This window comes from Tarenaya hassleriana, unplaced genomic scaffold, assembly GCF_000463585.1.
Source record: "Tarenaya hassleriana unplaced genomic scaffold, ASM46358v1 Cleome24, whole genome shotgun sequence".
NCBI lineage: Eukaryota > Viridiplantae > Streptophyta > Magnoliopsida > Brassicales > Cleomaceae > Tarenaya > Tarenaya hassleriana.
In genome coordinates, this window is record NW_010965696.1 from 1,173,137 (window position 1) to 1,196,238 (window position 23,102).

Consider the following 23,102-nt stretch of genomic DNA (forward strand, 5'->3'; position numbering starts at 1 on the left):
TTCCCCCTCGCGTTGATCCTTGAAATGCTCCTCAAGTGGTGTGCGGACGGGCTTGGCACCAAACTTTCCTGTCTCAGTGAGAAGATCAAGTGTATATTTGCATTGCGAAAGAAAAATGTCATGTGAAACCCGAGTAACTTCTATCCCAAGAAAATATTGAAGCGGACCAAGATCTTTAATATCAAAGACAGTTTGCAAATAAAGTTTTGTATCATTAATGCCAATAGAGTCACTACCCGTAAGTATGATATCGTCTACGTAGACTAAAAGAACGATGATACCCGATTCTGTATGTCTAATGAATAGTGAGTGGTCAGAATGGCTTCGCAAGAAGTCTTTTGCGAGAAGGGCATCATGCAATTTTTGGTACCATGCACGCGGAGATTGTTTCAACCCATAAATGGCTTTAGTGAGACGGCAAACACGATTGTCGTCGGTGTATCCCGGCGGTGGTTTCATGAAAATTTCTTCTTGTAGGTCGCCTTGTAAAAATGTGTTTTTGACATCGAGCTGTGACAGAGACCAACAAAGATTAGCGGCAAGAGAAAGTATAACACGAATAAAAGGAATTTTAGCAACATGAGCAAAAGTGTCAGTGTAATCTTTCCCGTATGTTTGAGTGAAGCCCTGTGCAACTAAACGAGCTTTGTACCGCTCGATCTCTCCATTACTTTTATATTTGATTTTGTATACCCATTTCGAGCCAATGGCTTTCTTGCCGAGAGGTAGGTCGATGAGCTGCCAAGTCTGATTACGTTCTAGAGCAGCTAGTTCTTCATGCATGGCTTGAATCCACATCGGCGAATCCTTGGCTTGGGCATAGGACTGTGGCTCAGATTCCTGTGCAATACCACTAAAAAACAATTGTGCATGGGGAGGGAAAAAGTCAAGGGAGATAAAAGAACTTATCGGATAAGCAACATTAGTTGCATGGTTCTTGGTGTTTGCAAGAGTTTTCCAAGAGGGCTTCGGAGGACGTGTACTGCGACGTAATTTCGGCGGGGAAGGAATAGCAATGAGGGGAACAGAACCAATGGGATCTGCATCATCAGGTTCGACATTTACAGGGACATGCGGTGCTGGAGGAGTTACCGAAAGGTCCGTTGAAGGACCAGTGGGAGCAGATAACGCCGGAGAAGTCACCGGAAGTGCCGGCAAGTCCGCTTCTTCCCCCTGTCGAGAACCTGCATTAGTAGAAGGAAGAACAAGAGGCGAAACCTGCACAGGAAGGTTCAGCTGTGTGACTGGGACGTGGAGATCATGGGGACGTGAATCGACATCAATAACGTCGGGCTGAATAGATCCATCGAGAACATCCGGCGTCCGAGGAAGAGAGCCAAGATGCTGATAAGAGTAGCGGAGCTGTTCAGGATATGGATTTGAATCGGTTCCTTGAACGAAAAGATTGTCAAAGGCCTTCCAATCTATCTTGTCAAAGTATCCAAGATTTTCGTCAAACTTCACGTCACGGGAAGTGTAGATTCGCTTTGTTTCGGGATGATAGCACGTGTACCCCTTTTGGTCCGATGGATAGCCCAAGAAAATACACCGTATGCTCTTTGGTTGAAGCTTATTTCGTTGCCCTTCATCTATATGGACAAAACAAACACAACCAAAAACGCGTAAGTGTTCAAGAGAATCTTTACGAGTATGTAATACCTCAAAAGGCGATTGGTCGTGAAGAATTTGAGTCGGTAGCCGATTGATAAGGTAGCAAGCCATCTTCACCGCATCGCTCCAATAGTGTTTCGGGACATTACGATGATAAAGAAGCGTGCGAGCAACCTCCATTAAGTGTCGATTCTTACGCTCGGCAACTCCATTTTGTTGCGGTGTATTCGGACAAGACCGTTGGTGAATAATACCGTGTTGATGAAGAAAGTTCCGAAATGAATGACTAGTGTACTCGCCGCCGTTATCCGTGCGAAGACACTTAATCTGTTTACCAAATTGGTTAGCAATAAAAGCATGATATAACTTGAATGTTTCGAACACGTCGCTTTTGTTATTTAAGAAATATAACCATGTATATTTTATTTTTTCATCAATAAAAGTGACAAAGTATTTATAATTATCCCTCGAAAAACATGGTGAGGTCCATACATCGGAATGAACCAAATCAAATGCATTATCAAAAATTGTGTTTGAAATAGGGAATACCGATCGACAATGTTTACCAAGCACACAAGCTTCACAAAGATCATGATCTACGCTAGTCTTGGTGTTCGGAACAAGTAATCGGAGGACTTTATTATGAGGATGCCCTAATCTAGCATGCCATAACGAATGAGAAACATGAAATAGAGAATGCGAGGAGCGATGAAAATCTTCGATATAGTAGAGATTGCCATGCTTGATTCCTTTGCCAAACGTATCGTCCGACTCAGTATCCTGAAAAAATACCCCATTAGAATCAAAGAGAACACGACAAGAAGTGTCATGAATAAGTTGTGAAATAGATAATAAGTTGGTGCTAAACTCGGGAACATATAGAGCCGAGAATTCTTTACCAAATAGCCGAACTAAACCGGTTCCTTTAATAGGAACAAACTTACCATTAGCAACTGTTACCATGCCATACGAGTGTTCAAGTTTAAAGAATAAAGACTTATCATTAAACATATGAGTAGAGGCTCCAGAATCAATCACAATGTGTGGGATAGAAAGGGAAGAGAAATTACCACTGTCTTTGTCTTTCAAGGAAAGAACAAATTGTTTGAATTCATCTTGAGTAAACGATATAGTATTCCCGGCACTCATGGCAGCAGCCTTCGGAGAAGCTTCACGGTATCGGGCTGGCTTAAGATGTGGATTAAGAATCCAACATCGATCACGCGTGTGACCAGACCAAACACTTTGTCTTCTTCTGTACGTTGAAGCGAGACCAGGGGATCAACAGTGGAAGGTCGGATCTCTTCTAGTTCAGACCAGAGTGCCGTGTAAGTGCCTTGGATCTGATTGAACTGTTGGCCTTGTTGCTGCAGGTTAGCTAACTTCTTTTTAATCTCATAAATTCGACTGATATTAGACAAGTTACCGTAAACGCTTTTCAAAGCGTCCCACAAGGCTTTGGCAGATTCCATAGAGATGAAGGACTGGAGCACGTTGTGGTCAAGGGAACCTTGCAGGAGGACCAAGGCAAGTTGATCATCTTGATGCCAGCGTGCTTTCTCCTCGGTTTTGTCAGTGGGTCGTTGTCGAGGACCCATTTCAAGAGCCTCTCCTTCGGCCTCTATCTGTGGAGGGGAAGAGGGTGCCTTTCCATCGACAATATGACTCCATAATCCCTTGTTACTGAGCGTTGCCTTTGCGGCTTTCGACCAGTAAAAATAGTTTTCCCCATTAAGAGTGATAGGGATCGGTTTGGTCATGTGCTCCATGATACCGAAGAAGAGGAAAAAAAACAGGGATATGGGTTTGTGTTTCTATCGAGAAATAGGGAGAAGAACAAATAGAAGAATAGATGAGAGCGGAAGTGATCTTAGAGCTCTGATACCATAAAGATTTTATCAGAATCGTTATCAAAACAGAAGAGAAGACATTGAAGAGGAAGAAGATGAACGTGAGAAGAAGTTCAAGAAGAAAAAAATATTCTCTGTTCTGATATTATTCACAGGTAAATAATTACATAATATAGACTTTTCTAAGGTGTAGGAAAAGGAAAATACGTTGGAAAATATTGACAAATAGCAATCGGTGCAAGTTTACCATGTAAACAGATTCAATCGAGCCTAAATCTGTAGAAGAATTAATTGGCTAGATACTCTGTTCTCTTTCTTCAGACCTTCTCTTCGGTTCTAAGGTTTTGGCTAATTGATCCTCGGCTGGCTCGGTTAGTTGCTCTTCAACAATATGTCATCGTTCCTATTTGTTTTCATGGACCGTCTTCGATGATTGGATGTCTCAGCATGTTTTTCCGGGTTTTCGGCAAAAGGAATACGCCCTCCCAGCAATAGATCTCTCGGACTAAGTGGAACAAACTTGAAACTGAATGGTTCCACATCTTAATCCTAATGCAATTAAATTATGATGGATTGCCACAGGAAACAATTATATCTTAAGATCACCAATTCGAGAGAATCATATACATTCATTATATATAGTAAGATGGAAAATGAATATCTCAATACCGTTCTAACCAAAGAAACCCTTTATAAATTAATCTTTACACGGCTAATGAAATCTCTGCCGCTTGGGAACATGGTGGATGCCCGACACAGAACAACCGACGAAACTGAGCATGGATGATGACGTCAAAGAACACCCTCTTGAAACCTCGTAAGAGTCCGATATCCGAGGAACTCTGAAGTTCTGCTGCAATGGCGGAGGGTTTCGCCACCGCGGAAGAGGACCTGCGAGGAGCATAGTCTGAAGCAGTGGCCCTGATTCCATCACAGTCTTCAGAAGCCTCCCTTTCACCGGCAATGCCTTCCCTTCTACCATCTTGTCGATCAGAGCGTCCACGGGATCGATCTTGACCGTCGAAGGCGAGACGTGACAGTTCTGAGAAAAGGGTATCCGAGAATCGCTGGCTTGGTTCCCGAATCCGAATCCGTGAACCGGGTCGGCCACGTTGTTGAGGTCGGAGAACTCGGGGGAAGTGACCGGTTCAAAGAACGAGTCGACGGGTGGGGAGCCGAGCGAGAGGCTGTTTGACTCGGTGATGCTTGAGTTGACCTTGGGATTCGGAGGCATTGCAAGAACATTGTCGTGATCTGTCGCGATCTGTTTCTTGAGGAGTCTCTGGAACTGGTCCTTGGCTTCGTCTCTGTCCTGACATGCGAGCTTGAGGAGATGAAGAAGCTTCTTCACCTCTTCTCTGTGAAGTCTCGTCTCTTCGTCTGCCTTCGCTTTCAGAGCCTCCAGTTCAAACGAAGTGTACTGAAGCTTCTGCCTTAGTTCGTCAATGCTCTGCTTAAAACGAATCGGATCTTTAGATTTGAAGAATCAAAGAACAAAAAGCCGAATTCTTGCGATGACAGTTGAAATTGTAAAAAAAAAAAAAACAAGACCCACCTCTTGGTAAAACCATATAGAACCCAATTCCTCCATTCTTGTCTGTCTTTTGCTCTGTTTCCTTACACAACAGAAGTGTCTCTCTGTCTGTTGCGTGTCTGAGAGAGAGAGAGAGAGAGAGAGAGAGAGAGAGAGAGAGGGAGGAGGAGGAGGCTGCAGAGAATGGTTTGCAGTTGCTCTTATAGAGCAGAAGAAAGTCATGATACGAAGGGGGGAGAAAAGGGTAGTCCATACATTAAATAAAATAAAATAAAATAAAATAGAAGTATAAGTTTATAACTAATTGGAACCAAATATTTTTTTTTATATATTTGAATAATTGTCAAAAGATTCCATATTTGTCCTCTCTCCCTGCGAGTAACATTGAGCTCCTTCCAAGTACTCTCTCCACCGTCATCGCCTTATCAAGGAGGGGGGCCCTTGTCTCTTGCTTAAAATAATGTGTTATTCAATATTTTCGTATTCGTAATATATATGACATTTATTTTACATATATAATTATATGTTTATAAAATGAAAACCTTTCTCGAGTGGGCTATCTCTCTTGTTTTTTTTTCTAGTCACATATCCATAATTGTAAAAGGTTTTCAAACTCTTGCATAAAAATCAATTATCATCGATCTTTTATTTTTTTTTCTGATGATGGCATAAATTTAATTTTTATTTTTGTTCTTCACAATTTTTTTATAAGAAATATTAAAAATTATAATACAAACTTATTTTAGAATTTAAAGACAAACTTAAATAATTATAAATAAAAAAAAACAAGACGATTTCGTGTCGATTTTAACGATCCATCATCTACATCAACTAAATATAAATATATAAAAATATACTCCATCCGTTTCAAAATATTTGTAGTTTTGGGTTATTTTTCATGTTTCAAAATATTTGTTATTCTACATTTTCAAGACATTTTTTTTACAATAGTTTCCAATTTTATCCCTATCAAATTCCAATAAATTATTAATGATAACATTGTTTTATCATTAAATAAAGATATATGTGACTTTTTTTCTCTTTTCTTAAAAAATATAAAAATAACCTAAAACAATAATTATTTTGAAATGGAGGGAGTATTCAATTATCCGAGAGGTATTATTTTATTAACTAAAAAAGAATGTCTTTAGATTTTACTTTCACGTGCATCATTTACATCAACATAAATATAAATATATAAAATATACGTATGAATCCACACACATATTATATATATATATATATATATATATATATTAATCAAGAGGCTCAAACATCTAATTTCCCAAACAAGCCAGTTGTAATGATATGAAAGAGGCAATTTCCTAAGTCGTGAAATTGATTTAGCAACTTCCATCCCCATTTTTTAAATGTTAGCTACTTTTCGTCACATTAATTACTCATTTATAATCGATAATTTATTACCATAAACCATAATAGTTTCTATTATTGGAGCGATACACAATAATAATAATTCAGGAAACTAAACGAAATTTCTTGTGGCGGGAGTTAGTCAGACGCGATGATAGGCTGAGATTATGCCCATTAATTTCCATTTCAATTATTACATTAAAATATTTTAAAAAACTAAATCCTACATATAGTTTTTGAACAACCATAAGTGGTCATTTTATTAAAAATTTAAATAAAGTGTAATGTTTCTCATTTTTAAACGAATAATAAATTGTTTTTGCTAATCTTCATAAAACTAATTAAGGCAACAAAATCCAAAAACAAAATCCTAGGTAAATATTTGGAATTCTACCATTTAAGATTTAACGGTTTAGTGATCCAAACATATCAATACAAAAATATTACGATTATGATTAAGATTTTTTAACAAAGATATATACAAAATTACCAACTTTGTTCTTTTTCATAACTATTTTGTTACGATAAAAGACAGTATATTTGTCAATATCATTTAATCATGTCATTTAAACATGGAATACAATAATGATCAAACAATATTTTAGTGAATGGGTCAATAAATAATAATATTTATGAAATTAATTGGAGCATCTATTTAATTTAACAAAGAAGTACGCATTAATATATAATATCTAACCAAAAGAGTTCTTAGATTGCCTGACAAGAGGAACTCCATAACAAATAGTTTGACTTAATTCTTAACTAGTATTTTAATTTTATAATTAACCGTGTCCAGCAATTGTTAATGCTTTTTATTCCCGCCAGCCACATGGGTTTCGTCAGTATGAGGATATATATATAATTATATATAATGACAAAATTATACGGTGAATAAATTCTAAATTAATTACATCGATTTAGTTTCTATAAACCCAGTATCCAGTACTGTTAGAGATACATACGCAAATATATTATATGTTTAATTCAATTTAATTTTCTAGTTTGATTAAGTTTCGTTTTAATTTCATAGTTTGATTCAATTTCTTATATATATCTGTATATATACACGTATATAAGAAACTGAACCAAAAAGATCTATTATATATTTGCACATATTTATCTCTAATTACCTAATGTGTATTATGAAATCCATTAGAAAAATTTCTTTTAAATTTTAGCAAATTTAGATTTTCAATTTCCGAAACACCAAACGCTATATGGAACCAAGTTTGATAAGAAACATGATTTAATAATTATCTTCAAATTATGCCAGTTAAGACGATTCTAATTTAATTTAAACCAACTTAAATGATTCAAAGTATCCTAAATATACCAAAATAAATATAGAAATTCAAATTTTAATTTTCGATATGTTGATATTCATCTTCCTATGTGCGTGCGTATATATATAGACACTTATGCGCGAAGGACAGATGACGAACGTGGCAGAGGAATCACAATAATATGCATATAACATGGTTGTCTACTTTTATTTTATTTTTCCAAATTTAAATTTTCTGAAAAAAAATAACGTGGTCTTTATATACTGATAATAGGAAACGGGCAAAATTAAGATAATCAATAAGCTCACAAATGATCATAGATCAAAAGCCCTTAGATTGTCTAATCACATTATTGATGAGCATACCATTATAATTCCATGGTCAAACTATATGCATTATCCAACCATATTATATAATCCTAAGATATCATTAATTTTGTGAGTTTTTTTAGGAAAAGAATGTCATTTTATGCTGTAGAATACATGCGTGTCTGCGTATATATATGCATGAATGATTATATATAAAAATAAAATAAAATCGCCGTGCGTCGGGAAAGAGACAAAAGTCGCTAGGTTATACATGTGGGTTAAGACAAATCCGGCGGATTATAAAACGGATTGTCTTCCCTTCAGTTCAATGTATCCGTGGTTGCTTCATCACATTAGCATATGATTTTGTGATAATTAATTATACTTTAATCCATTTGCATAAACAAATTAAGCGATTGGCCCTTATCTCCAACAGCTGCATTGACGTCTACTTGCTCTGCTCAATAAAATATTTAAGCTCCCAATATTACATCGAGGTCGACATAAACACTGTAAATTACACTATATATATATATGCATAATTATATATGTGTAGTATTATATGTATATTGTCAAATTGTAAGATGATTGTTTGTTGTTATTATCGATACTCAAAAATGAATTTAAATAGATAAAATAATTTACTTTTAGTATCACGCTTAATTCTTTCTTTTTTTTTTGATAACCGAGAGATTCACCTGGGTCTTCGGCTCAACCTACATCCCCTCAGGCCCAGGAACAGCTTTTAGAGGTCCGGTGACAGGGACCCAGAGAGCAACACCCTCCCAACCGAGAAAACACCCCCTCCCTCCCCAGCAGCTGGATTCGAACTGGTGACCGGGGTCCCAAGAGCAACACCCTTTCAACCACTCGCCCACTATCATGCTTAATTCCTTAAAAGGATATATAACTTTTTTTAAAACGTCCAAAAGAAAAAAGAAAAAAGAAAAAAGAAAAAACACGGTAAAATATCTACGTAGGTAAACTTTCGTAATTCTTACGACATACTCTTTTGGGTATCTTTCACATTCTACTATACTATATAATTAATGGTTAATTAGAGTATATATATCTATATAATATCTCACAGCATTGAATCGATTGCAATAGGTCATGTAATTAATCTTTTATCTAAATACACTATTAATCATACTTAAAAGACCTATAACATAGTATCTAGTATCTACCCGTTAGACGATACTATTGTAATTATGCGAAAATTACGAGGACAAAATTGTCCGAAAAAGTTGAGACCGGTTCCCCTTTTCACCGTTTCCCCCGTAACGAGTAACGACTTTACCCGTCGACCTAGCAATGCAATAACGTAAAAAATAATTAAATCGCCACGTGGCTCTCTTGCATGGCTGAATTCTGAGATGTAGTTTACGTACTTTTGAATTCAAATTTTTTGCCCGTCAAGAAAATTTTGTTGAGAGATTCATATTTTACACTGGTATATCGTATTATGCGAATTCGATGAAAAATTGATTTTCATTATTTTAGGAAACACATGGAATATTAGTACGTAATATATACGAAAATTTGAAAAGTTGGTCGTTTTCTTTGAAAGACAGAAAGTTGATCTAAACACTGTGAATAACGTCATGTCCTAACGAGATTGTTTTCCATTTTTTTTAGGGAATCTTAGGCATTATAATATAGTAATGTATAGTAATATATATATATATATATAGGTTTTATCTCCACCGTATAATATTAAGAATGCAACTCTTTGTTAGACCATTACTCAAATTCAGAATATTTCAAAAGTAATTGGCAAAATGTACAGATTTTTTTTTTATTTCCCATCTGACACAATTAGTAACAATATCTGCTAACATGTACCTACATGAAACATTCAAACCCTGTTATTTAACTTAAACCCTTCTTATCCATTTCATAACAGAATCTTTTACCAAAAAAAAAAAAGATATACAAATATAATTAAAAGAAGGAATAATTAGAATTAAAAAAGGCTAAAAAAAAGAAAGAGCAAAGCTAACGAGATTGTCGTGTAGCGGAAGGGCACATGGACGTTTGACGTTTACGTACAAAAAGCCATGTGGGTGCGTATGGAATGTTGCCACGTGTCATTCATACGGACGTACACTACGAGCACCGTGCGGCGAGGGCACGTGCCGATGTGGCTAGCATGCCTCCTCTCCTTTGATCTTATCGCACGTGATCGCTCCTTTGAATTTCTACTTCATCACGCGTGGAATTCTACATCTCTACGAGCCCACCACGAAAACAAAAACTCCAGATTTTGAAACTTAATTTTGAATTAGGTGTATAAATCGTTAGTTAATTGCCTAATTAATTATAACTCAACTGATGTATTTTACGAACCAAAAAATCTTGTGAATTCAAAACACATATAATGCAAAAACATTTATAATTGTATTTCATTAAAAAAAATCTATTCCTAGTTTGATATAAATATAAAATAAAAAATTCCATGGCAGCTCGTAAACTGGTTCAGTTCACGCTTGGTTATATAAAAAATTTGAAATGATATGTTTTCAGTGATTTTTTTTTTAAATGCTGTAGATGGTCTTTAATAATCTCAGCTCTATATTTATTACCTCCCGAGGTGCAAGTTTGAGAAATTAACAACTAAGTAAGATAATGTATCGGATATAATTTGATTGAGAATTTATTTAGTCGTTACGATCAAATTTAATAATAACCGACTAGATTTTAAAACATAATAATATTGTGCGGAATTAGTTTATCATTTTTAAGCATTTATTCCTTGAAGAGAAAATAGAGTAAAACATGTTAACTTTTTTTTTTATTAATGTATTTTTCATATACATATCGTATATTCCAATCTTTCTATACTGCATGATATAAAGTGATATGTATGTAAATATTAGGGGAATGTTTACTCTCCTAATAATAAACGTGATTATACAAATAATTAGAGATGAAATTTCATGTGACCCACAAAATAAATGTAAGCAGTAATCCATTTTGTCTGCATGCATATTATATATATGTGACCAAAGATTCACGTGAGGGAGTATGACTCATTGCCTTTAAGCTGTAAAAACGCGTTAATACGTAATCTAATCATATGCCCTCTTCTCTATTGCTTTTTCCTGTCGTGGCTTTCAATTGTTGGAATACTCGAATTATGTGATTTTATTTTATTATTATTTTTTTCTGTTTTTTTTTTTTAACATTAAATCTCCATCTAATCTTCCTACTATAGTCTATATGTATACGTGGACGTGGTGCAACCCTCTACGTGATTTCGAGGAATTTTCTACGTTTAATGACCAAACGAGAACTTTATTTACACTTTGGTGATATACAAAAGGCCTACGGTACTATACTTTAATTGCATATTATTTTATATGGTGCACATCTCATTGAAATATGAATTTAAGTTATTGTGAATGCTTTTTCAAAAGATTAACATATTAAAATTACAAATGATAAACGAGTACAAAATCGCACGAATATCTCGGTTAGGGTTTTGTTTTCTTCCCACTGACACCTAGGGATTTGAACTTTGAAAGTAAGATGATTTCGAGTAAAAATGAAAGGGTAAAACCGATTCAAATGCCATTTATACATCACAATATATATATATATATATATATATATATATATAGGTGTATGTATTTTAATGTGTGCTTTTACCTTGAAAGGAAAGCATCATTGTTACCGAGTTAAAAAGAAACTTAGGATCCTATTTCTCGAGGACGACTTCACCTTTTGACATTTGAAGCAAACAATTTTCTTACTTGCTAATATATAAAAAATTAAAATTTGTATCAAAACAATGATGCAGCGCATTATATATATATATTCTCTAATAATTATGAGGTTTCGGTTATAAACACACACACTATTTATATATATAAAAAAAACTCACATTCAGTCCATTTTCCCCTGCAATATATAGCTAATCATTCTCTCGGTGATTCTTTTCATTTCACTTTCTTTGGGAAAGTCCACATCTCAGTTGGAAAATGACAAACTCTCTCTACACGATTCTTTCTAAGGCCTGAGTTTTCTCTGAATCGGTCAATTTTGACGGGTTTACTTGCTCCCCGTAGTTTACCGATTACTGTACAGGGGTCGGTGAGTTTACTGTCCGATATGCTGTCCGACCCGCGGGGTCGAACGGATGTCTGGCCCGAAGGCTGTGCGTAAAAAGTCTCACAGTTACCATATATATATAATATTTATTGAAATATCAATAATAAAGTTATAAATTTGTTTCCAATGGATGTTCATATTTTTTTATATTAATCCTTATCCTTAATGATAAAATTTTCAGGATCCAAACTTCTTATATTGTACATCCATATATAAATTTTGTGACGTCGATATTATTTTTGAACCAAATATATAGTATGTGATAATTATAGTCCTTATGACCGATCACATCTTTAAATATTTTCTTACATATAACGAGATGCATATATATATATATATATATATCACTAATTAAAAATAGGATTAAAATTATATTAATTAGGTGAGTTCATGAGCTGTTGGAGAGGCGGCAAGATTGATAAGCAGCGATTTAACCCGCTTAAATGTGGGTATCCTCCTTGCCGTCCAAAGTTTAAAGAACATATGCGAATATTTTTTTTAAAGAATATATAAGTACATATTCAATTTTTGTCTTGAGTCTGTTTTCAAGGGATTAAAAGATATTAAAGTTACGTGGTATTAAGCTATAATGTTCTATCAAATCAACCTTTTCATATCTCAATTTTTTTTTTGTTTGGCTGAAACTGGAAATTGTTTTTGTTATGAAAATTATGGAAATATTATAAGGGAGATTTGGAAATGACGAGATTCCGAAGGATGTTGCTTTCCATTCCTATGGAACTCTTTATTATATAATTATATATATTGATTCGTGCAATAAAAAGTATACATATATTTTTTTTGAAACTTTGGTACTTGCTTAGAAGATCAACGAAACGAGAAATTTTTTTTTAAATTTATTTTAATTTTTTCCGCGGTGGGTTTAAGCTGAAAAGAAAATGCAAGTCTCCGACACGGTTAAACTTCATTTTTGTCGTGGTAAAAAAGAGTAAAATTGATATTGATATTAGTTGTAATTATAGTGAAAAATAATAATGCGAAGGGGAAGGGTCAGATGTGGTGATGATGGAGGTGGTGGGTGAGTGGGGATGTTTCAGTTAAGTCCATGATTGGTGGGGTTGCGTCGCATTAGGAAATAAGACCGAACATATCTCAAAAAGATTCGGAGATGGATCTTCTTTTTTAGCATAAAGGGGATTAAGAGATGATTTTGTTCTTTTTAGTTATTTATGGCGAGAGAAAAACTAAATTACTCTTGTGTTTTCCTTCTTTTTATAGAAATCGGTAAACCTAACAAAAATAATTTATTGCAGCTACTTGTTTAGTTTTTGTCGTGGTAAAAGGATATTTGCCAAAATATTAAACTTTTTTTTTTTTTTTTTTGATAACATTGGGGAACCCCGTGACTACCTACCCTTATAAACGGAGACGAACTGGCCACCACCCGCGCCTAACAGTCCCCATAGACCTCAGTCCGCCGGACCTGGCCACCAGGCGCGCCTAACGCTCGGGCCGTAGTTGGGCTTAGGCGCCTGCGGGTCAAACCCCAAGCCCACGACGCACGAGCCTGCGACACACGCGTGGGATGTAAATCCAAAATATTAAACTTGTTCTTAATTAATCCTAAAAAGTTTTCATGTGTTATTGGTTGTATTTTTTTTGTAAAAAATTAATACATATTTATATACATATCATTTACAACGTTATCGTCCGATAGTAAAGCTATGGAAAAAAAATCATAATTTGAATATATATATATATATATATATATATATTCTAAAAACTATATAAATATATAGATTAACGGATTGATTTAGTGAGAATAATGAAAAAAAAGTAAAAAATGTTCTCTTTTGGCGCACAAGAAAACAAGGTTATTGAAGTGCTTAGCAGAAAATTTTGAAGAAAAAAAAAACTAATGTTTGTGGAAAATACGTAATGGCGGGCAGAGAAACATTCGACATTTTTTAACTATATTATATATGTTCCAAATTGTTAATATAATTTAAAGTCGCGATTTATTTGGGCGTGGGGCCGTAAATTAGCAAGACAGAGGAGTCATACTGGACTATATATTCTCATATGGTGATTTGGATTCTGCTTAATGTTAATTAATATATTAAGCCCAAAATGAATGGCCCATCAACTACATTAAAATAAAATAAAATAATCACTTAACAAAGTTCATTCCAAAGTGAGTCATACGAAGTTGAAATTGGCCCAACACATAATCTTTGGATTATACAACCTCAAAACCTTTTTGAACAATTTCAAAATTATATATCTTATTCATATTCTCACTACGTTTCTACAAGAAAACTTATTCATATTATGATTTTAAAATTCAGAAAAACTTACGAAAAAGGGTGAGTGATCCAATCACATAGATTTCCATATAATGAGTTCTTCCACAAAACTTGTTTTATATATTTCATAACAGCTAAGAAAATATATCATCATCATCATCATCATTAATGGACCATGCAGTTTTTTATTAAAAAAACAAATGAAGAAAACAAGTTTCAGCGTTTGACCATCTGTTCATTACTCCTTGTAGACAATTCGTTAACTAAATCTTATAACATGGGGTTTTTTACCATTTTAGGTTACAAATATAGATATATGATTGTTCCACAATTATACTACCGTCTCATATATACATATGTGTGTATATATGGGTGTGTCTGGTAATTTTTTTTTTTTGATAATTCGGAAGTTCACCGGATTTTTGATCCAACTACATCTTGTAGAAAACCGGGTAACTCATGTGAAAACTCTTTCCACCGTATAATATTAACTACAAAGTACAAACTGTAGGGTTGGTGTGTCTGGTAGTTAAATGTGTCTATCAACCTACGAGCACGGCATGAGCCTTGACTTAATCAAATGGGTGTTTTTTTTTTCATTTATTTTATTTTTGTTTGATAACTCGGCCTTTTTCTATGTGGTGAAGAGTCATTTAACACTTGTTGACGAGACATTTTGTACTTTGCTTGTACGGATTTTTTTTCCTAATTTTTAAGAAAAGATATTTCAAATTTTTTAGTGATCAAGCTTCTGGATAAAAAAAATAAAGTCAAAATTTTGTTCACATATTTTTTTATTTTTTCGAAACCATATATGTTTTTATTTTTTACCGATAGATTTAATATGTTAATATATGATAATTTAAATGTTGTGAAAAAGAAAAATAAATATAAAAATAATTTATATATCTAATTGAAGTATTAAATACGTTTCCTTTAGGTGCCAACTTTTGAAAAATTCAAATTTTAAACATCAATCTAAAATTCAATTCGACTAAAAGTGTGAATAATCAAAAGTCATCAGTAAACTTTTTGCAATTATCTTTAAACATAGAAAGGCTAAAAGAGTAAACATTGAAGCTTATTTTAAATTATTTTAAGAACAGAGCCTGTGTGTTTGAAACTCCAAGCGAGGAAAAATTGATGTTGATTGTGCGTGTGTATAATATTTTATAAGTTAACATTAATAAAACAATAGCAACACGCGGGAGAATGCTATAAATATTTTTTTTTATAATTTGGTCTATATATTTATTTAAGTTTTATATTTTACATATAATGATAATTATTTATATGACTGCTAAAAAAATTAATATACCAAGCTTTTACGTGATACTGTATTTCAGAAATTCCATATAGAAAAATATTCTCCATAAAGTCAACCATATTTGATACATTAATTTACAAAATGTTATTTACCAAATTTTCAAAGAATGTGTAACCCTGCATGTATGCTTTCTTCGATCTGAAAGCTAGACTTCGATCAAAAAATGTGTCCACCCATCGCGTCTTATAATTTTCTAACAAATGGGCACCTAATTAGATATATAAAATATCCATATATATATATATACATGTCATATTCAAATATGTATAGTATTGTTCTGGTTTCATAAATACGTTTTTGTTTATCTTAGTCGTGCCAGTAAGTGATTGGTACGAGAGTTTATATTTCCACTATCCATCAAAATTATTTATGTTCATGTAAACTATTAGAATCTTCCATATTAGTCTATAAATGTAATACAAAGAAACCTTTTCATTAAATAAAAATTAAATCTCATATCTAAACTTATCTTCGATTTCGATTGATAATTAACAAATTATAATGAAAACAATTTTTTTCTATTCTCAATATTAATAATCTTAAAAGTTCTTGTAGATTTTTGAAAAAATGTAAAAACATAAAATAAAACAAAATGAACAGGAGAATTCAAGGGTAATGTGAAAGACAAATTAGGAAAAGGGAGAAAATACCAACCAAGGGAGACTGAATGCACGCGCCACGATGCGCGTGTAAGAGAGAGAGCATGCGAATAGTAAAACACTCTAGAGTGTCTGACCAACGACTCCACAACTTTCCCGGATTTCTGATTGGGTACTTCGTGACGTACGCATGACTCATCACAAAAAGTTTCGTACGAAAAGAAAAGTACTCCCGTACTTATCGTAATTACTAAAATGCCCTTATTCGGATTTACGTTTATTTAGTTTAGACCCCAACAATAATAAACACCCCCCATACATTCACGTAAATTGTAGTATTTGATTAGATTACAATGATACACGATATAAAATTTACTTAGTAGAGCAAAACATTAATGATACAAAGTATATGGTTAATTTATTGAAAAATATATAGTCGATATCAATATATACTACTACACTAAATTTTATTTAATTTATTGAAATGTAGTCAACAATAATATATAATAACATGAGCTACCAAACTAATCATTTAAAAAATCTATGGCATAACCTCACAATTTAAGACTCTATCTTATAAATAAAAACGATTATATATATATAGAATGGAAATTTAAAACTTTGCATTTCTACTATGAACAGGAAGATATCATAACTTCAAGTAATATGTGTATTAAAATAAATGTATAATAAGAGTAAGAAATCAAACACTTGGAAGAGATCTCAAGGTCAAGGGTATCAAAATTTATCACTTTTGATTATGACAGATTTTATATATTGGACGGTGTAATCATTTTTTTTTTCAGTTAATCTAGTTATATTGAGGGTTTTTCTCTTAACTTAATTCATATTTAAAAAAATAAAAATAAAATGAATGTTTAAGAAGAAACAAAGGGCAAAGAGGGGATTTCGACACTAGATGTAGCAAAAGTCAATGCCTAAGCACAAGCTGCTTCTCTTACCCCCCCCCCCCCCAATCAAGTTCAATAAGTCATCATTTTCATTTTCAATTTTACTTCCTCATCATAAACCGATGGAAAGAGGGAGAGAGATGGAGATGATAAGCAACATGGCGAGTTGCTTGATCCTTCTGTCGAACTCCACGTCGAACCAAAACGACATCGGAAAACGCGTTTTCACATGCAAGACGTGCAGCAAGGTGTTCCCGTCGTTTCAAGCCTTGGGGGGCCACCGTGCGAGTCATCGGAGATCGGCGGTAGTCGACGGAGAAGCACCGCCGTGGCCGAGGCGTCTCAAGCAGGCGAAGCACGACTGCCCCATCTGCGGCGCCGAGTTCGCCGTGGGCCAAGCTTTGGGGGGTCACATGAGGAAGCATAAAGGAGGAGCTCACGCCGCCGACGCCGGTGGAGGCGGAGTTGGCCAGAGATCATGCGAGGAGGCGGAGGTGTTGCGTGCATCGCCGGTGACGATGAAGAAATCTGGCGGCGGAAGTGGGAAAAGGGTTTTGTGTTTGGATTTGAATCTTACGCCGTTGGAGAACGAAGATTTGAAGCTGGAGCTTGGGAGGATGGCCTTATAGTTTTTATATTTTTTTTTACATGTACGTTTATTTTTGTGATTATTAATTAGCTCGTTTAGTTGATTTTTTTTTATGGTCTTGGACTACTACTTATGTACAGAACATTGCACACCACAAGTGAATCTATCCGATGTAGATACAGAAACAATATTTTAATTTTTGGTCACTATCTTTAATTTTCTTCTTCTTGAATTTCACATACATACATATATATATATATATATATATATATATTATGATGCAGGGACTCGGCTTGAAATACCGAACGTCTTTGTTACATATAAAGAAAACTAAAACTTTGTAGAAAGACACAAATCCATTTAGTAAGACCAATTGAAAAAAATGGTTTTTGAAAGGAGATTCAGATAAAGAAGAGTTCAACTGCAGGGGCAAATCCGTAAATTAGACTTATGTCTTAAAAGTAGGAAAGTTTAGTTAAACGTGCAAGCGTATCTGTAAACTCGAGAAACTGCAACATCAAAGACCTCCCGTCCTCCGTTTTCTGTATTGCCCAAACAACAACAAGACAACTTTTTTTTTTTTGTGTTTCTTCGAACATCGCCTAAGTAAACAAATCTGTTCCACGCCGTACACCAAATCCGTAGACATGTACGGTCGTATTCCGTCTCTGATGGAACCGTTTCTCCGGCGAATCACGGCGCGTTGGCCGGTCTTCGTCCGGGCAACCACGTGGACTTTGCTGCTGATGTTCACGGTGGCCGTCGCGTCGTTCTCTGCAGAGATGGCGTTTGTTGCGGCGACGTTGTCGTCGGAGAAGCCGTGCGGCGGCGGTGGAGGAGAAGGGTTTTTGAGGATGCCTCTGGATTTTCCGGCGGAGAGAGTGTGCGTTTCCTTCTCACGTGGTGAAGAGATCTTCGTTGGATTTTTTCGTTCCGGCGATATTCGCGGCGGTGATGGTGACTGCTTCGGCATGTGTACTCAGATCTTGTTTCGGGATTGAGAGTAATGTAGATAGGCTTTGACCTCTTGCTTGTTTTTTCTTTTTGTAATTGATGATGATAATTCATTTGATTGTTGAAGAAACGAAGAAGTCCTGACATTTAATATTTCTCGGAAACAAGCCGCTTCTTGGGGAGGAGATAAAGTTCCATGGGTATATGAATTACACTAAATAAAAAGGTTAATTTCCATAAAAAAATTACTTATGTGTAAAAAAAACAACAAAAATATCTCAAATTTACTTAAATTATCAAATCAACTTGTCAATTTTCAAAATAATATCAAATCATCACATTTTTGTTTGTTCGAAAATTGTCTAAAGTTTTAGATTTTCTAATTTTAATCTATTATACAAATTGGGTCCTTAGCTCAGTGGTAGAGCATTTGACTGCAGATCAAGAGGTCACCGGTTCGAACCCGGTAGGGCCCTTTTTTCCAAGTGGCAATTATTACATTTTTTTTTACCATGTGAGTTTTTTTTATTACAAGACAGGATTAAATTGCAATTGCATAAAATATTTCTAATCATCACAAACTCCCCACCTGCCCTATATTTTTCACAAGTATCCTTGTACAAAGGCGTTACATATTTAGAATTGGTCAAAACAATTTCAAATCGTCATCAGCACACGATTTGGAAACCTTTTTTTTTTTGGGAACAAAACACAGAGAAATCGGTCGAAAGAACAAAGGGAAAAAAAACTTTCTCTTATTGAATCTCGATCCATTATCGCCTTGCTTAGGAAGGTAATTCTATCTGTTCTTCAATTAGTAGGGCTTCTGTTTCTGCACTCGAAGTGGGTATTATATGATCGCCATTGACGTGGGTTTCTGTATGAATATAGGTTGAGCGAGCGGACACTAAGACTCGGTAAAAATGGCGAACAGGGATTGATCACGAGAATGACTACTTGTTCAAGATCGTGTTGATCGGTGATTCGGGTGTCGGAAAATCCAACATTCTCTCGAGAGTTTACCAGAAATGAATTATGCTTTGAATCCAAATCGACAATAGGCGTCGAATTCGCCACTAGGACGTTGCAGGTGACCCATCTTCTCCTCTCTTCTCCTTTTTCCAGTTCAGGAAGATTTCGACATTGATCACAGCTTTTTGTCTTGGCCCTTTGTCCGAATTGTTTGTCTCATGGATGATGGATCGGGCTTGAAGCGATTTCTTAGTGCCCTTTTTGCTTCCATATGAACTGGAGTTTATAGGTTGACTTTTCAATTTCTTGGTGGCCTTCTGTTCAGTAATCGGAAAATCTCATCCTTCATGTATCAGATATGTCTATCTGGTCTGAAGCTGTTCTCTTGTGTGGAAAATCTTCTTAGGTGTTTTGTATGTTTCTAGACATGGGTTTGTCTTTCTTTCATGGGTTTGATCTGGTTTGTTGCGTGAAGTAACTGGACCGGGACAAAGCTATAACAGTCGGAACTGTAAGATGCTTATCGGGTGGGCGGGACTGAAATTTCTCGGGGCATGGCATTGGAACAGGTAGAAGGCAAGACAGTGAAGGCTCAGATGTGGGACACAGCAGGTCAAGAGCTTTACCGGGCGATCACCAGCGCTTACTACAGAGGTGCAGTGGGGGCACTCCTCGTCTACGACATCACCAAGAGACAAACCTTCGAGAATGTCCTGAGGTGGTAACGTGAGCTGAGGGACCATGCTGATTCAAACATTGTCATCATGATGGCTGGCAACAAATCTGATCTGAACCACCTGAGATCCATCTCTGATGAGGATGGCTGGTTTCTGGCCGAGAAGGAAGGCTTGTCCTTTCTCGAGATGTCTGCGTTGGAAGCAACCAACATTGAGAAAGCATTTCAGACAATGTTATCTGATATATATCATATCATCAGCAAGAAAGCTTTAGCGGCACAAGAAGCAGCGGTAGTTCCTGGACAGGGAACTGCCATCAACATCTCAGACACGTCCGGAGGCAACAGAAGAAAATGTTGCTCTACCTAGTCCACGCTATAGCCAAAAAAAAAAAAGATTCCGTGTTTCTTTCGTGTATTTATCTTCACATCTTTGCCGGTTTTGGGCTTAATGAAGTGAGTATAGAATTTATCTTTCCATCTTTATTCACTGTCTCAGGCTGTGTTACAAAAGGCAAAAGCTACCATATCATGTTTTGTTCTATCTAAAAACTTGCAGATGCATACACTGATGAACCTCTTGGCTATTCCGGTTCGACTTGTACCGTCACATGATGAATCCCATAAGCCTTTCTGCAGAAGTTTCTGACATCGGAGAGGATGTCCCTAGGGCTTGCTCCGGGGTTAGCCAAGACATGACAAGACAACACGATTCTCCCCACCGTTATCTCCCAGACATGGAGATCATGAACATCCTGAACTCCATTGATATGTCTGAGGCCTCTCTCGAGCTTGGCTATGTCCACATTGCCCGGCACGCTCTCCATCAGTATGCTGAATATGTTCTTGAGCATCGGGATGGTAGCAGAAAGAGCAAAGGCAGAGAATACAAGAGTACAGATCAAATCGACCAGTAACCACTGGGGTTTTGCCCATATGATGGCTCCACCTATCATGACACCAAGTGACTGAATCATGTCAGCCATCACATGAAGGTAAGCTCCTTGGATGTTAATGTTCATCATCTTCGAGCTTTTTCCTGAACCACCCCGTAAAAGATCCGTCTCCTCGCTCTCATTATGTTTGCAACCATGATGATGGTGGTGATGATGATGATCATTGTGGCCGTGTCCTAACCATATGAACATAAACAAGTTCACAAAGAACCCGAATGCTGAAATCAGAAACATGATTTCACCATTCACCTCTCTGGTTCTGCTGAGAAGCCTTTCGACGGCTTCGTGGATCAGAACTCCGGACACCAGCCATATGAGCTGAACGGACAAGAGGGCCCCAAGAACTTCGAGCCGCTTGAATCCGTAAGAGTTGCGAGGATCTGCGTCCAGACTCGAAATCTTGATCGCCATGAGAGAAACCGAGAAACCCGCCACGTCAGTGAGCAGATGCACAGCATCTGTAATAACGGCGAGGCTATTAGCCTTTAACCCTCCAACGATCTGGATGGACATCACTACGAGGTATAGAAAGATTAGGCTGACGAGTCTTCTGACGGATTCTTCGCGTTCTTTGGAATCGGAATTTCTCTGTTCTTTCCCGGAAAATGCGCAATTCATTCCGCAAGACATAGGAGCTCCTCCTGTTCTGTCCGAGGATTCTGGTGACTCGACATCATCGTCGGACTTCGAAATGCAGATATGCCCGAGTTCCATCAGCTTCAGGACACGAACAATCTGAGACGAAGGGGACGTTAGAATCATTTCGAAACAAGCGAAGCAATACGAAAAGGATGAAAGAAGACATTTTTCCTGTCGAATTTCTATGGAAATGCCTCGAACTTGAAGATGGTCGAAGATCTAACAAAACCCATTTCACGAATTTAAGAAAAGAAACAGAGATTCAAAGAGGCACGAAACGAACCTCGACACCAAACGAAGAAGATGAACTCTGGTGCTCTGTTTTTCCAAAGTTCTCGGCTTTTTTTTTTGTCTATCGTTTCATCCAAACAGCATTTTTCTGGGCAGAGAGTGCAAAATCATCCAACACAATGGGATCCGTGTCCTTTAAATATGCCGTTTAATTGTTCGCCGTTAGTTTTGGGGGTTGGAATCTCCGCGATGTTCGCCGTCAAAGTTAACGGAGTTGGAATCTAAATATGTCGCTGTGACTTGTCACGGGTGAAAGCGAATACTCTCTCCATTCTGGGGGCCGACAGTAATTATTAAACATACTAGAAGTAATTTGCACGGAGAGTATTTAATTTTTCAATCGAAAGGAATATTTAATTTAACATATTTCTTTATATTTAAATTGAATATGATATTCGAATAGATTGAATAGGATTTTTTTAGTTAGAGTCTTCTACTTATAGAACATAAAAAAAATAAGTAAAAAGGGAAAGAACCAAATTTTAGAGAATATATATTTGCTTTGGGTAAATGAGAATAAATATTTTTATAAATAGAAATCAAAATTTCAAGTTATTTACAATTTTACATAAAAACAAGCCGATATCTCCATTCTATCGTCACAAGAACAATGGCAAAAAATCCATGTTGAATATCTTCCAATACGTAGTATAATTTTATATAGAATTTAACGAATTAAGTAATTTATCCGAAATAAGAACGAAATTATATATAAATATTTATACTTTAGTGTTGGCGTGGAACTCAGCAGAGAAATAGCCCTATTGTGAAAGGCCCACAAGGCCCAATTCAAACGATCCATGGCCCATTCCGAAGACAATATATAAAATATAAATAGGAAAAAAAAAAAA

The 23,102-nt window shown here is 35.7% G+C and overlaps 3 protein-coding genes, 1 non-coding gene and 2 pseudogenes across 4 annotated transcripts; 4 read left to right on the forward strand and 2 right to left on the reverse strand.

Annotated features, from left to right (window-relative positions):
- Nucleotides 1–4,071: 4,071 nt before the first annotated feature.
- On the reverse strand, nt 4,072–5,207 carry LOC104815768. Its single transcript, XM_010544315.2, has 2 exons — nt 5,017–5,207; nt 4,072–4,911 (listed from the first exon to the last, which is right to left on the reverse strand). The coding sequence occupies exons 1-2, from the start codon at nt 5,050–5,052 to the stop codon at nt 4,174–4,176; spliced, it is 774 nt and encodes a 257-aa protein (XP_010542617.1). The 5' UTR covers nt 5,053–5,207; the 3' UTR covers nt 4,072–4,173.
- A 12,071-nt stretch (nt 5,208–17,278) lies between these two features.
- Nucleotides 17,279–17,979, forward strand: LOC104815769 (zinc finger protein ZAT12-like). Its single transcript, XM_010544316.1, has one exon. It carries the CDS (start codon nt 17,297–17,299, stop codon nt 17,801–17,803), a length of 507 nt encoding a protein of 168 aa, XP_010542618.1. The 5' UTR covers nt 17,279–17,296; the 3' UTR covers nt 17,804–17,979.
- A 308-nt stretch (nt 17,980–18,287) lies between these two features.
- On the forward strand, nt 18,288–18,786 carry LOC104816075 (annotated as a pseudogene).
- A 127-nt stretch (nt 18,787–18,913) lies between these two features.
- Nucleotides 18,914–21,012, forward strand: LOC104815771 (annotated as a pseudogene).
- Nucleotides 19,122–19,193, forward strand: TRNAC-GCA. Its single transcript has one exon. It is a non-coding gene; the product is annotated as a tRNA-Cys (tRNA).
- On the reverse strand, nt 20,829–22,343 carry LOC104815770 (metal tolerance protein B-like). Its single transcript, XM_010544318.1, has 2 exons — nt 22,244–22,343; nt 20,829–22,056 (listed from the first exon to the last, which is right to left on the reverse strand). The coding sequence occupies exon 2, from the start codon at nt 22,033–22,035 to the stop codon at nt 20,950–20,952; it is 1,086 nt and encodes a 361-aa protein (XP_010542620.1). The 5' UTR covers nt 22,036–22,056; nt 22,244–22,343; the 3' UTR covers nt 20,829–20,949.
- Between the last annotated feature and the right edge of the window lie 759 nt (nt 22,344–23,102).